General features: G+C 39.0%; 1 protein-coding gene across 6 annotated transcripts in view; it reads left to right on the top strand.

Annotated features, from left to right (window-relative positions):
• The window catches only part of LOC120798668 (cAMP-specific 3',5'-cyclic phosphodiesterase 4B-like), a 50,583-nt gene that overhangs the window by 19,148 nt on the left and 16,453 nt on the right, over window positions 1-14,982 (top strand). For 5 of the 6 annotated variants that reach the window (XM_040143135.1, XM_040143136.1, XM_040143137.1 and 2 more), the window contains 4 exons: window positions 3,659-3,853; window positions 3,954-3,990; window positions 4,935-5,005; window positions 5,783-5,832. In XM_040143135.1, the coding sequence (XP_039999069.1) occupies window positions 3,659-3,853; window positions 3,954-3,990; window positions 4,935-5,005; window positions 5,783-5,832 (353 nt within the window). Of the gene's footprint in view, window positions 1-1,537; window positions 1,651-3,658; window positions 3,854-3,953; window positions 3,991-4,934; window positions 5,006-5,782; window positions 5,833-14,982 lie in introns of those variants that run through there. The other variant, XM_040143141.1, reaches the window with a different exon arrangement.

The following is a 14,982-nucleotide window of genomic DNA, read 5'->3' as shown; positions in this document are numbered from 1 at the left end:
ACACCCTCGATTCAGACAATGAATTCAAAAAAGAAAGAAAAAGAAAAAATTGTGAGAAACCTCAGGAATAGCAACAGAGCAGGGATCTTTTTCCAGGATGAACAGACGGATACTGTGGGTGAACACGTTCAGTAGACCTTGAAGACAAGTTTATCGAATAAACCTTATCCAAGGTTTATAAGGTTTATCGAATAAACCTTATCCAAATCTCACGTTGCTTTCCAGGCACAAACCATTACAGTGCTACTTTTCCTTATTTGTTGAAATGTGCAAAAGGTGATGACTTTATTTCATCATAAAATGTTTGAATATTGTTGAAACACTGAGGAGTACACGCTGAGTGCAGCAGAGCGCCGAGTGTTTTTCCTCTGGAATGAAGTGTGCTCAAGAGAAATGTCTCCCTTGACCCCTCAATAAATTCTCATTGGTGCTCATGATTACTTAGTTGAGTCGCAGTTATTGTTTTATTCTCTGGATTCTGAGTATACACCTGCAGTCGATGTTTTGTTTTGTTTTGTTTTGTTTTGTTTTGTTTAAATATATATTTATATATCAAGAAGGCCAATCTGTTTCTTTCTTCTTCTGTTTTAACTCAGATTATAATGGGAGTCTCTGGTTTTTTTCAGTCTTCCAGACATCCCTCTGTCACAACATCTGGTTTGCTTTGAGCCTACTCAGATAGCTTAATGTAAACGGACTCTACTGATGTGGATGTAGCATATAAACACTGTCAAAGTGTTAAATTAACACTGAATATAGATAATAATATATTGTTTTGTGCCAGAACAAGAACATTAATTTTATTTTAGGTCATTTTGTAAGGATCACAGTCTGACAAAGAAGTAGTTTCCAGCGCGTACAAAACACCAAAAGTACCAAAAGACCAAAGACATATCACTGAAACATGAAACGTTTACATGATCATGTTATTTTAATCCTTGATAAAGGAAAATAAGCCTTAGTGAAGTCTCTCTAATCAAAATGAGACCTGCAAAGGTGAAAAGTTGTCATCCATGATTGCAGTGATTCTGATCTTACGTAGATGTGATTTTGACCGGAGCGCCGTAGTTCAGGTGAAGGAGGCTCTGCATTACGTCGTGCAAACACAGATGATATTTTTTTTCTCTGTGATATATCTACATTACGTCATATGCACATCAGTGAAAGTTCCTAAATTGATAAATAAATGAAAATCTGGATTTTCTATTTCGATACCCTCCTTCTCACTGTAAACCCTAGTGAATATGCTTTTTTAGGGCGCCCTTAGGTGGCCAAGTTAAGGCTGGTTGGAATGATGAACGCTCTGACTAATCTGCAGTGATTTAATATAGAGGGAAAAGGGACAGGCAGTCGGATAAACAGGGTGACTGTGAGTCCATTCCCTGTGTCCCAGCCCAGATCTGCCTGTTAGCGTGCGCCAAGCCTACATTATTCCAGCATGTGGCCTCTCACTGGACAGAAAGGGGGTCTGTCAGTGTGTGTGTGCATGTGTATGAGTGAGCAGCCACAGCAGCGATGTTTTTAGTTGCCCGATGAAGAGGGAGGAGGTGGACGGGAGAGAAGAATGTTACGGAGGTCCCCTAGGTGCAGAGTTGGGCACTTTGACTTCAGCGAGGAAGTGGTCAGTAGAGCACGCCTCTCGGCCCCCAGGTGACTTTTTAGTGGTCTTCTTTGTCGTATGTCTGTCTTTTTCTCATTTCACTTTCTTTTGCAAAATTTGTAAGTTAGACTTTTTGGTATTTTGAGCTTTTCTTTCTTTTTTTCCTCTACATATCTATGTTTTAGAATGACTGCATCGGTGGTAGATTGCGACATGAAATTGTAACTTCACAGTACATTGCCAAAAGAGATAAATTTGCATCCTACATCCACTGTACCAGATTATGGCTGAGAGTTTACAGTTTATCACGATCTACAGAAATGATATTACATTAACATACTATGGTGGTCTGCCTGTGCCAGATTAAGAGGTTAGTTTGCTGTTGAAATAGCTTGTTGTTAATATTGTGTGAAATAATTTGAATGACGCAAAGTGGATGACATTTATCATACCGCATGTGTGTAAACAGAGTTTGCACATTTCCGATTTATCTGAGCTTCTCTGGCAGATGTGTGGGAATGAGAGTATCTCAGTGGGATATGTGCCCAGTTAATCCCATATGTAGCAGAAATTACAGAGGCAGGGGGGAATGTGGGGCAAGTAGTGAAGTGGCCTTTGGGACAGTCAGTCCATTACAAGATAAATTAAAGACAAGTTGGTTGAATACTGGGTGTGTTTGTGTTTTCTTTTTTCTTGTGGACACTACAAGACCACCACTACAACTGGACTAAAATATAAAATGCTGATTTGTTTTAAACAACTATTTTAAAGCGTAATGACTTATATGGGAATTACACATACTCTATCAGCTTGCGAGTACATATTATCCAAGCTAAACTCAGGACTTAGTCAAATTTTTTAGTTTTTAATTCTTTTTTTTTTTTTTGGTTTGTGCCAGCTGTTGTTCCTGCAAGCCATTGATACTTTGACCTTTCACCTCTAAACTCCAGTCCATCTAAATCTGATCATCTGGTTACACAATAGCTTGTCCATTCCTCCTGCACCCACTCCATGCTGACAAACAGATTATATCTGTCTGAGCATCTGTGGTGGTTTCACTGTGATATCAGAACACATGCTGGTCGAAAAGATTGTAGATGTTCACATTATGTTTACACATAAAATAGACACTTTATGTACAATTCTGCAGTTTGATGGTTTGGTATTTGGTTTGTTATAACTGTGTTATTACTACTACTAACACTGGCTGTTGTTTGTCTTTTCTGTCGTTTCTTATTTTTGTATTGCACATTAAATTTATTTATATAAAAGCCCCGGGAAAAGGTTACAAGTTAGATCGGGTTAATTTTTGTATTTTATACCTATTAGATTAATTTGTCAAGGACAATGTAGAAAAACATTAATCTCAAGAAATTAGAGGAGATGCTTGTATTTGGTACTGTGCTTTCCATCTGCCGTCCCTGTGCAGGTAAGTAAAAAAACTATGAAACAAAACAGATCCTGTATACATGTTTCAAAGGCCACTGGGTATGGTTGGGTATAAAAAGAAATAAATAATAATAAGCAAACACTACAGTATGCCCGTCATCACACTGTAAGAAGCTAATCTCTCTCTGTGTGCTGCTCTCTTGCTACTCAGAAGGGATAAATGAATGGAGCTGTTGTTGACACTGAGACACAGACCAGACAAGCAGTTTCCAATAAAGCCACCCCACCTCTCACTGACCAGCAAAGCATACTTATTTAATGAGCACAATAGTTTTGTTTTTAGGCCATGGATGGATGGGGCGGTAATCGTTTTAGGGTTTATGCAACCATCTCTCTGGGATTTTTGGACAAGTTGCGCAAGTCATCACTTAGTTGCAGCTTACTGAAACTCCTTAGTACACGATGATGAGGATTTGAAAGTCAAATGATTAGACTGATGATTGATCAGACTTAGACATGGCAAAATTAATTATTTAATTTGACTTGCATTCACTTTTTTTCATTTGATGATAATAGGCACTCTCCAAATTCCCCTTTTTTTTCAGCTGCAGAGCCTCCTCTCTTCTCTCTTTTTGTACCGATTACTGTTTCTTATCTCTCTCCTTCTAGTTTTGAAGTGGAGAATGGCCCATTGTTGTGCTGCAGTCCTTCAGACCCGCAGGTGTCCCCGGGCTCAGGTCTGGTTCTACACCCAAACTTGGCAGGCCATGGCCAACGCAGAGAGTCCTTCCTGTACCGCTCTGACAGCGACTACGAACTGTCACCAAAGTCCTTGTCTCGAAACTCTTCCATTGTTGGAGAACTGTGAGTTGTTTCCATGACAGCGTGATAGTGTCAGCTTCACTATGAATAACTGTGTATTTTTGTGTATAACTGTCTTTGCTTTCACCACATCCCATTTCAGGCATGGAGAGGACTTGATTGTGACTCCATTTGCCCAGGTAAGAGCTGACTACTAGTCAAGGAATCTGCTTCAGCAAACATCAGTTATCTTAAAGATGTTTTGCTAAGTAGCATTTATTGAAAAACACATTTTCCCAAAGGGCTTTTAGATGTGAAGCACCTCATGGATCCAGAAAGTAAATCACTCACTTCTCTGCCCCCTGGTGGCCCTTAGTAGGCACGGCAAGGTCTGCTTATCAATGACAGGGTCATTGTAGACTCATCCTCCCAAACTTAAAACTTTAGTTACATTAGTCCTGTTTATTCCGTTCACTCTAATGGTTGCAATAAGTTCCAAGCAATCACAATGCCATGTGATGAAATTCTCTTTTTGAACATTAGATACTTAGTGCTGCTGATCATAAGGTGCACTCTTTGAGATTGCACCCTTATCAATGCAGCAGCTATAGTTTCCTACATTGTTGCAACATATTTTAGAGAAAATACCAGTTTACAAAAGTGCTGAATCTAAACTAATCAGTTAGTACTGAAGGTTAAGAATTGATTTTGATTGTGCTGATCTGGGTGGGAGTGGGTGCAACAAGCACCATTAGCACTGAGAGGCAGCTGCAAAGACTGCGTTGAATTCACCGCTAATGAATTACTGAAATGATTCAGATACAACAGTTAGTCAACCAGTCTGCATAATCAGCTGCATTTCCAAGTAAAGCATTTAAAAGAATACTTCAAAATACAGAAAACTCTTGCTTGTTTTTGGAGGAGCTATCACATTGTCACAATGCTATGATTATGTAAGTGAAAACTTCAAATTATCATTGTTTATATTCTCTCAACTCTCCTGAGTGTCAATTTGTAATCTTCATTTTTCTAATTATCTTTTTTACTTTTTGTCTTTTTTATGCAACTATTCCTCATATTTCACCCCCACCTTTGCCACATGTGGCTTCTTCTTCTCATCCTTCTTCTTATTTTGTTTTTTCAGGTTCTGGCAAGCCTTCGGACTGTCAGGAACAACTTCACCACCTTGACAAATGTACAATGTGCATCCAATAGGTATGGCATCCCATAATTGTATTGTAGTATCTGGTTGTGTTTTGTGAGAGTGACTACATGCTGCAGGAGGTTTTCAGCTATGCAATGAAGGTTTCTCTGTACTAGGAGCATTATTGTCATTTGTGTGCTGATGGAAATCCTTGGGGAAAAATCCACAACAGGATTTTTTTTTTTTTGTGGGAAATCTACATGTGAACTGCAGGTTTCAGGTTATTTACTGTAGATGCTACAGTTCAAGATGCCTAAGTGCCTCACTTGGGGGCGCCAGTGCACCAAAAAAGGTTCTAGTGCTATGGTCTCACGGAGGAACCGCTCACATGAAACTAAGTACAGATTCAAACATCCGGAGAGTATTTTGTTTTATTGTTATAGCTGGTTTGCAGCAGCACCACAGGAATCTTGAAATGGACACAGTGCCACAGTGACATCATCTCATTTGAGTGCATGAAAGCTCTCTCTGTTCACTGAGCTGGGTCAGTACTATAGCTGCACTTGCATCAGGTCTGCCAGAGGTGGACACATGCTCAATACGACCCCAGAGAGAGGGGTCAATGTCAGCCGAAACTGAATTAGACATGAGAGTGTCACACGGTAGGAAATCTGACCTGCGACCAGTTCAGAGAACTGACAGGGCATCTATTTAGTGTTTGTGCTGGGGCAACAGTGACTGCTGCTGAAACCAAATAACACTATAGGAAAAAAAAATTATACAACCATTTGTTAAACATCACAGCTCTTGGTTTTAATTGTTTGTGACTTGTTTCTCTTTGGGTGCAGGAGGTCTCCTGCGGCAAATCAACCTTCTGTGACCAAAGTCTGTCTGTCAGGTGAGTACAGTCACAAGCCTTCCAGCATATTTTGAGGGGAGTTTAAATACACCCTCATCAGATGGAATGATTCTGGAAATGTGGAGAACTGTAAAATGCATGCAATGCTATGCAGTTCTGCATTTATTTATTGTGACAGTTGTGTAAGATCTAAGAAGTCAAATGTCAAAAAAGCAGCTGGTGGAGGACACTGCTTTGCTAAAGATTGGAAAGACATGAAAGAATGAAAGATAATGATCCAAAGAATAAATACGCTGTAGCCGGTATTCTCCACTAATTTTAATACCAATACGTGCAGTTTCATGCATAAAACCCAGAGAGATGTTTCACTTGCATGTGATTATAATCTCCACAGTAGTCGACAACATTCATAGTTTGAAGGAAGTTTAATTAACACTGAATTACAGTGGCATACAGTGAGTTACTTGTCTCATAACTGTGCATGCCTGTAAATAAAATAGAGTGTGGCTTTGCAAACAGTGCACATTCAAAGTATGCATTTGCACACAGGTTTCCGCATGCAAATACTTAATTAGTGTAGACAGACTTTGGATAGAACTACAATTCCTTATGAAAATGTCCATGTAAATATTGTAAAATGTGTTTGCACTGCCAGCAACTATATTTGAGCCTTTTCACACATGGAAACGGAAACTGTAATATCAAGAGTTATTGATACAGGAAACTATAACTTGATAACAACGCAAAAATTCCCATGTATTGACGTTACAACTTGTCAGAAGGAAAGAAGGAGGATGAGAGCCACGGAAAGAGATTTAATGGTCTGGATTCAGATCAGGTAGATGTGAAGGAGGGAGAGGACAAGTGAAAGAAGGGGAGGAGGGAGGTTGGGATATTAGTTCCTGCTGCACTGGTTCTTCAAGCCCGATTGACGTCAGCACAGCCTGCACACGGGTGCTCTCCACTTCCTATCAGCACAAATGGGCTGCTGGTAGCGTCCCGCAGCAGGAAAAAATATAAGACAAATGTGAGTCTTTTATTGTTCTTCCTCCTCCACACTTCTCACAAACCTTGACCTTAACCAAGTAATCGCTGACGAGTGAAACCATCCCATTATTTGCTTCCATAATGACGCATCGGGAAGATTAAAATGAGAAAAACAAAAATGATTAAATCTGTTTTAATTTGTTTGAAATCTCTGTTACACATTATACAGCTTTTAACTCAAATCCCACCATAGAACATCACCGTCATAAACCTTTCCTGAGCATACAAAGAACATACAGTACACCTGCCCCTATATAATGGTTATTGTTCAGATTGTTCAGGAGGGCTACAACAATTAACAATATCACAAGGAAAGATGCCCTCATATCCTCCTTTGTGCTGCTCTCTGTCTCGTTTTCGTCAACTCTTTGACCGGAAAAGGAGAACAGATTTTTCCTGTTTTGCGTCTGTGTTTTCAGTGAGGCAATATTATCCCCAATAGTGGAAAAGATAAAGTACCTGCGTCTTTTTGGGCATGAGCTCAGCGTAGATGGCTGAGTATGAGCTCTTTGAAACTTTGAATACCACTATCAAGGGATTTGGACACAGTGAAATAGAGTGAAAAACATCTAAAATCAAGAGAGAGTAGTGGTGAATTCCTATAGGGAGATGGTGATTTTTAGAGACAGAGATTGACTGGGTTCAAGAAAGAGTGAGAGATTTACCAGATTGTTGCAGGGAGTGAAATAGGAAAGAAAGAAAAACACACCAAAGGTCAGAACAAGACGTCACAGTTTTTGAACCTTTTAATCAGATGCGATCTGGGAGAAGCAGAAAAAAGGTCAAATTGGATGAAATAAACAAAAAGAGCAGAAATGTGACTGCAGTCATTGGGTGAAAGTGCACACAAAGTAGCAAAGTAGGGGGTAAACTAAAAACCAGCTCAGCTGCAAATGCGTCAGTGCAGGCTGTTTACACTATTAAACATCTTACTCCAGTAACGTGAGGGGATTGTAGTTTTCCCCATGTGAGTTTGCCATTTACGCTTCACAAACCATCTTGGCCCCATCACAGGGAGTCCCGTGAGCCGGGCAGCCAACAAAGGGCTCACTCTTCCCTGACTGATTCAGATTATAGGCTTTGCTCTATATTATGCCTGATAAATACCACTTTTGAAGAAAATGTTGATTATGACGTGCATAACCGTCAAGGACTGATGATTAATCTGTAACGGTTATTAGCTGAATACTGTCACAGATGCCATGACTCTAGGGTACATGGTTAGTCATTTGACCACGAAGGGGATGTGCAACCTCATCATGTTCTTAGAGTGAATGTTCCTTCTGACTGGCCTTGAGAAATTAATGTTTACACAATGCCTTGAAATTAATGTTTAAGGCAACGCTACCCAAAGTGGAGCCTGTGGGCCAGAGAAGGCCTCCTTATTTACCCTTTGATTTGACCCACCATATGAAAATAGAGAAAAAATAATCATGTGCCACATCTTATGATTTTGTGCAAGTATGTTTTCCATGATTCTTCCTTTTTTTTATATTGTGTGCTTTCTTTGATTGGAGCTTAATATCAGACATGCACTATATCTTTAATTTCCCTCAATCCAAAAAATCTGGCAGACTCACATGTGTGATGGGAGCACAGACTAATGGGGTTTTGTTTATCCTGAGCTGTAATAAATGTTACATAGTTAAATGCTGGTTCAACATTTTTAGGAAAAATGCTTATTTGCTTTCTTGCCAAAAGTTAGATCTATACCACTCTCATGTCTGTGCGCTAAATATGAAGAAGCCAAAAGAGTGGAAACGGGAAAGGAGCTAGCTAGCCTGGCTCTGTCCAAAGGTAAGGAAAATCTATCTCGTATGTTTAATTTGTACAAAAGCAGAAGATAAAAATTACAAGTTTTTGTTGTGGTTTTTCTGTTTTGGTTACATGCCCAACTATTTATAGGTCAAGTCAGGTAGATAAAACTATAAATTATCGTTTTTACACTCGTTTTTGTTCTATAAGAGGTGCTGGTACAGTGATTTTGTTACATTTGGATAAAGCCAGGCTAGCTGTTTTCTCTTGTTTCCAGTCCTTATGCTAATCTAGCTAAATGGCTGCCATCTGTAGACTTATATTTAACATACAATCATGAGAGGGGTATTGATCTTCTCATTTAACTCTCGAAACTCTAACTCAAGAAAGTGAATAAGCGTATTTCACAAAATGGTCAACTATCCTCTAAACAATCTCTACATCTATTGCAGGATTTACAGTCCTGGTTGAAATTATTGGCACCCCTGAATTTTAAGTACAGAATTTAGAATATCTTCAGAAATAAATGCTAATTTACCAATTTTGTATACAATCAAAATATTTTAATAAAATCTCCCAGGTTAATGAACAAAAGAAAAAAAAAAAAAACTTGCATAAAACTACAATAAAACGGACATAAAATGTACCCCAGGCCCAAATATGGGCACCTTTCACTATTATTCAGTTGCAAAACCTTTGGCAACAATGACAGCCTCTAAACGTTTCTTGTAGCCATCTAGAAGCTTTTTCCGCCAGTCTGCTGGTCTTTGTGCCACTCTTCCATTGCTATGTGTTCAGGCTCTTTTAAGTTTGCAGCAGTCCTCTTAGCAATGGCAGATTTCAGCTCTCTCCAAAGGTTTTCAATGGGAATGAGGTCAGGACTCATTGCTGGCCAGTTTAAAACAGTCCATCTTTTCCTTTTCAACCATTCTTTTGTCCTGCTGGATGTGTGCTTTGGGTCGTTGTCCTGCTGAAAGACCCAAGACCTTCGCCTCGAACCTAGTTTTCTGCCACTGGGTAGTACATTTTCCTCTAAAATGCCTTGGTAATTTTCTTTCTTTCATCACTCCTTTTGTACATTCAGTGCCTCCCATATCGAAGACAGCAGCAAAGCAGCCCCGCAGATTGATAGAGCCTCTACCATGTTTTACTGTGGGTGGGTGTTCTTTTCCTTATGGGGCTCATTTCGTCACCTGTAAACAAACTGAAGCACTTCCTTCCCAAAGAGCTCTACTTTGGTTTCATCTGTCCATAGAACATTATGCCTGAAAGAATGTGGCTTATCTATGAAAGTTTTTGCAAACATCAGTGGTCAATTCGTTCATCAAAGGGGTGCAGATAATTGTGCCAAGCCCACATTTTATGTCTGTATTTTTTAATTTCACTATATGAAAACATTTTTTTGTTGTTGTTGTTCAGAAGCTTTGAAGTTTTATTAAATATTGTGATCATTCAGAATTGGTTAATTTGCATTAGTTCAGAAGATATTCTAATTTCTGTACTTAAAATGCAGGGGTTGCCAATAGTTTCAACCAGGACTGTATTGTACTGTGGCTATGGTTCAATTTCATAGGAGGTACTATGGACAGTATGTTCTTAGGTGAATCATATTTTACTCAGTAAATCCTACAAAGTTGTTTTAAATCATATTGTATTGGAATAAATTAAGGTAGCTGCAACATATTTTGTTTAGTAATGCAGTCTGTAGCAATGCCTTTTCATCAAGTTTCATGGTAAGAAAAAAAAAAAAAAACCCCATTGTGTCCAAGGGTTAAATCATCTAAATATGTTAGGATGATTTTATCGGTTTATATAAGTTTAAAGTGGTTCTATCTTTTTCCTCATATACAAAAAAAAGGATTAATGTGCCAGCTGTTCAGAGAGTCTATTCCTAAGGAATCTGCTGCAGTTCAAAATGAATTCAGTATGGCAGACAACTGCATTCATATGTACACACTCTCTGCCTTGAAACTAAACAGACACGTGACTTTGTGCGTAAACTGCCCAGGGTGTGGGGCCCAACACAATAAGCATTACTCATTCATCTATTGTCTAATTTTGTAAACATGTCCGGAAAGAAAAGTAATGAAGGATAAATTCAAAACAGGTTATTCTGACAACATAAAAAAGAATAAAAGCAAGTGTCAGTTACAGTAAATCTGCACTTAGATGACAAATAACAAGGAGTAATCACTTTATAATCAGCCCAAGTGTTGCACTCTTGTTAGTAGTTGTAGTAGTGTATGTGTAAGTATGTGTCTGCATGCATTGAAGTGTACCATGAAATATAGAAGCCAGCTGCAAGGACAAAGCAAAGCAGTGGTGTCTATAACCAATGGCCGGGTAAACTGTTCAGTCTAATATCTCAGGTGAAACTGTTACAACCAAACCTGCTTTAGCTGCCTGTATTGCAGGTAATATTTATTGCAGTGTAATTAAAGTTATGAAGTTTAATTAGTTTTGGCATCTTTGTCTGGTTTTACAGACACTTTGACACTAGGATAAATACTGGATCCACAATGCATCCAAATATTTATAATTAAATACTTAAATATCTGCTATCTGGTAACATTGTGGTATCATTTTGATCAAAGTGGTTAAACAACATAGTGCGTTTGGGTGAGGTTTTATTTATTCAAGCTCTTTGCTTTTGTGTGGGAGACAGGTTTTTAAATATCATTCATTACCTGCTGTCTTTGACAATATGATGAAGTGTACTTCCTCACATTTAAAATAATGAATAAACAGATTTGTGGATGGACACACAGACAGACGGCTGGCGACACACACGGACGGCCAGAACAAATTTGACCTTTGTCTTTTTTAGTCTGGGCAGTCCGCTCCGCTCCTGTCTGCAACAGTTACTCTGCTCCACGGCAGGAATCCATGTCAGGTTTTCCAGGCTTGCAGCCAAAGGAGAGGATCTGTAGGGCTGGAAGTGTGCAGCCTGGTTAAGTATTTGAATTATGTCATTGACGTCAGCACAGTCATAAACCTCGCTGTGGCCCATCCCTCAGACTGGCCCATGCCAACACAGCTCCATGGTGCATTGTGAAGGAGCTGTCAAACAGGCCTTGATGAGGTGTGTGTCAGTGTGTGAGTGTGTTCGTATAACTTCTGAAGCTTTTTCTTTTGATCGGAGATTATGCCACAGTTGTAAACTATGAAGCGACATAATCGGGAGTGAGGGTTTATTGTGACAGAAGACAAAGGGTGATAGTGTGGTTTCAGGGTCGGATTTACTGTAAATGTCCACCACACCACAGGTTCCCCAGAAATAACTCCTTTAAAAGCGACACCACACTCACAGCATTTGATCAAATTCTGTCTCACCTTTTTTATTGAGTTATCAAAATAACACACCTTTCATATACTGTAACTCTTTACTTTTTGATCTGACAATCAGTAAATGAGAAGAGGGCATCTGTTTCTGTGACTGTGATACATTTTCTTCATAATCTGATTTAAAAAAAAAAAAAAGATTAGACGAGATGTTACTAATCCTTCTGGAGAAGCTATTCTGGGTCCTGCAGTTAAAAAAAAAGTAAGCAAATTATACACACACACAAATACACTAAAAATAAGTTATATCGTAACAGCTGAAATGACACAACTATTTCAAATATTCTAAAGTAATAAAGGCAATAAAATACAATATGACATTATTATCTACATATCTGTATACCTGCGACAATGTTAAACAGACTGCAAAAGGATTTATGCAGCATATGAATGGATTTACCTTTTTTGTTAATAATATGTCACTGATAATCTCAAGAAATATACATATGAAAAGCACTCCAAATTCATATGTAATCCTCCAAAAGAAAATAAAAGCAATACAGATGTTGAGAATTTTTTCATCTGGATCTGTACTGTTATATATAAAAACATTTCTTTACCAATAATATATAAACTATAATTTAATTCATATGTATAATTTACATTCCTTTTGAAAATATACTCTGTGTAAAACACAATATATGAATAAAATACATCAATATCTAAAATGAGGAAGCAGATAATTTCTGAATTTGAAGTAGTGTACACTATGCAAATGATTTACTTAAAGAGCAGTTAAATTTGCTGTCTTCATATTTACATTTGGTTGAATTAAGATTTTTCTTTTTTTTTATTTCTCTCTGTTTCATTATGTCATACTTTTTTTCTGCTTCTCTTCACTTGTGAACAAATTGACGTACATTGAGGGTGATACAAAGGTGATTCAGCCAACCGGCCACCCTGTCTGTCTCAGCTCCACGTGTAGTGCGAAGTCAAACACAAACAGCACTGAGTATTTGCACGTATCAGTGTCTAAGTGTGCGCTTTATCCTTCATGATGTGGTGAGATCAAGTTGAGGAATGCATGTTTGCGTACATGCAGATAGCTCGGAGCTGTTTACAATTTAACTGACGGTGGTGACTCAGGTCTTTTTCATTGACCCTCTGTTGCTACATTATTCCCTGAGAAGTCCAATTAGTATGAATAAACAAAACTTAAGCCATATTAGTCACTGTGCTCAAGTCAACCTCACCATGAAAAATCAAATACTGCATGAAAACCTCAACTGTATGTCAGGCCTGTAAAGCTGCTTACACATAGAAACTTGTGGTGGGAACTGACTAAGTACATTTACTCAAGTACTAAAGTACGTTTTTAGGCACTGGCACTTAAGTTTTTCCATTTCATGCTACTTTATGCTTCTACTCCACTACATTTCGGAGGGAAAATGTTTTTCTATTCCACTGCATTTATTTGAAAGTTATAGTTACCAGTTTCTATGCAGATTTTGATTTAACAGACAAATATATGATACATTCTTATAGATATATCTACCAAACAGTACAAGTAATTATAATTAGATTCCTCTTGACCTGCTCCAGGTATATGGTAATGCATTGGTAATGTAAACCCAAAATCTCTGAGAGGGGTCACTAAGCTTACTGAGCACTTTTACTTTTAATACTGAAGTACATTTTTCTGCTAATATGTCTGTGCTTAAGTAACATTTTGAATGCAGGACTTTTCTTGTATTTAAATATTTTTTCACCGTGGTATTACTACTTTTACTTGAGTAAAAGATCTGAATACTTCATCCATCACTGACTATATGTCATCAGTAGTGGGTATAATAGATGAGACAGGACAGTTCTGCAAACCAAGTTTAAGCCAAACAGCAAGAGAAACAGGTTTTGGGGGGTAGGATGAGAGCACAGAGAGGGGCAGTGTGAGGTGGAAGTGAGCGGAAGGTGTCTTGGGTGGGAATGGATGTCGAGGGTGGGGGAGTTTGAGCCCAGCCCTGGTCGTTAGTGCACTTGATGGCTCTCACAGAGGTCGGTTTGTGGCCCTATAGGGGGAGAGAGATGGAGGGAAAGGGGGGAGAGAGGGGAGGCAGACAGGGTCTGTCTGCACACTGAGGTCTGTTGTCCTCTGGGCAGCCTCCAGCATATGGCCAAAGCATTAGGACTCACTGAAGAAAAAAAAATAGACTTCCACTGAAAAACAGGCTGGAAAAGTACCTCGCACTCTGTCTGGGAGCAGGTTTTTCAGACTGAAAGTTCGTCACGCCACCTTTGACTGGTGACATTGTGAAATGTCTGTCTGCCCATTTAGCACTGTATTTATGAGTAACCAGAGGTGATGATGGCTTCAGCAGTCCCATCTACTCTTACGTTGTGCGTGTGTGCACATAACTTTGTTTTATTTACAACTTCAACTCACAAATCTGATTATTACATGAGTCATGTTAGTGAAGCGTGGCTCCAGGTCCAACTGTTTGTCATTCGAAGGAAACAAAAGAGATGAATGTGTGAAGCTCTGCTTCAGTGCTCGTGCTGTATGCAAGTGGTTTGAAGCCAGAGACCAAAACCAGTAAACTTTTGTTCTGCAGTCTACATCTGAATGGTTTACTGCCATCAAGTTCTGGACTGTGTGTATGAATCAGCTGCCAGCTTCAAAATGACCTGAATCCTGGTCATACAGGCATTTTGGAAGAGCCAACCCTTTGATATTCACCAACTGCCCTGTAAAAATCTCAAATGTCTCTATATACCCTCATCAGAGGGAGCAGGGGCAGGATGTGGTCGCACCTTCTTGGCAACATCTCTCTGATCCTATGGCTCAAGACGGCTGCACATGGGTATATACTCAGTTTTAGCAGCTCACCACCTTGTGCATGAGCTGCTTTGATGTTGGACTTTCTGCTCTGTGTCACTGATTTTTACATGGCTCGGATGCCAGTGGTTCCTGTGAATAGTTTGGACCACGAAGCTTGGCGTCCAGTGGTATATTGTAGCCAATGGTTCTTTGAATTCTCCAACCTGGATCTCAAGTAAAGGAAAACTGGTCTGACCTGAGGAATATGGATACTGCAAGCAGTCTTCCTC

This window comes from Xiphias gladius, chromosome 14 (genome assembly GCF_016859285.1).
Source record: "Xiphias gladius isolate SHS-SW01 ecotype Sanya breed wild chromosome 14, ASM1685928v1, whole genome shotgun sequence".
In the NCBI taxonomy this organism is placed as follows: domain Eukaryota; kingdom Metazoa; phylum Chordata; class Actinopteri; order Istiophoriformes; family Xiphiidae; genus Xiphias; species Xiphias gladius.
This window is presented reverse-complemented; position numbering and strand designations above follow the sequence as displayed.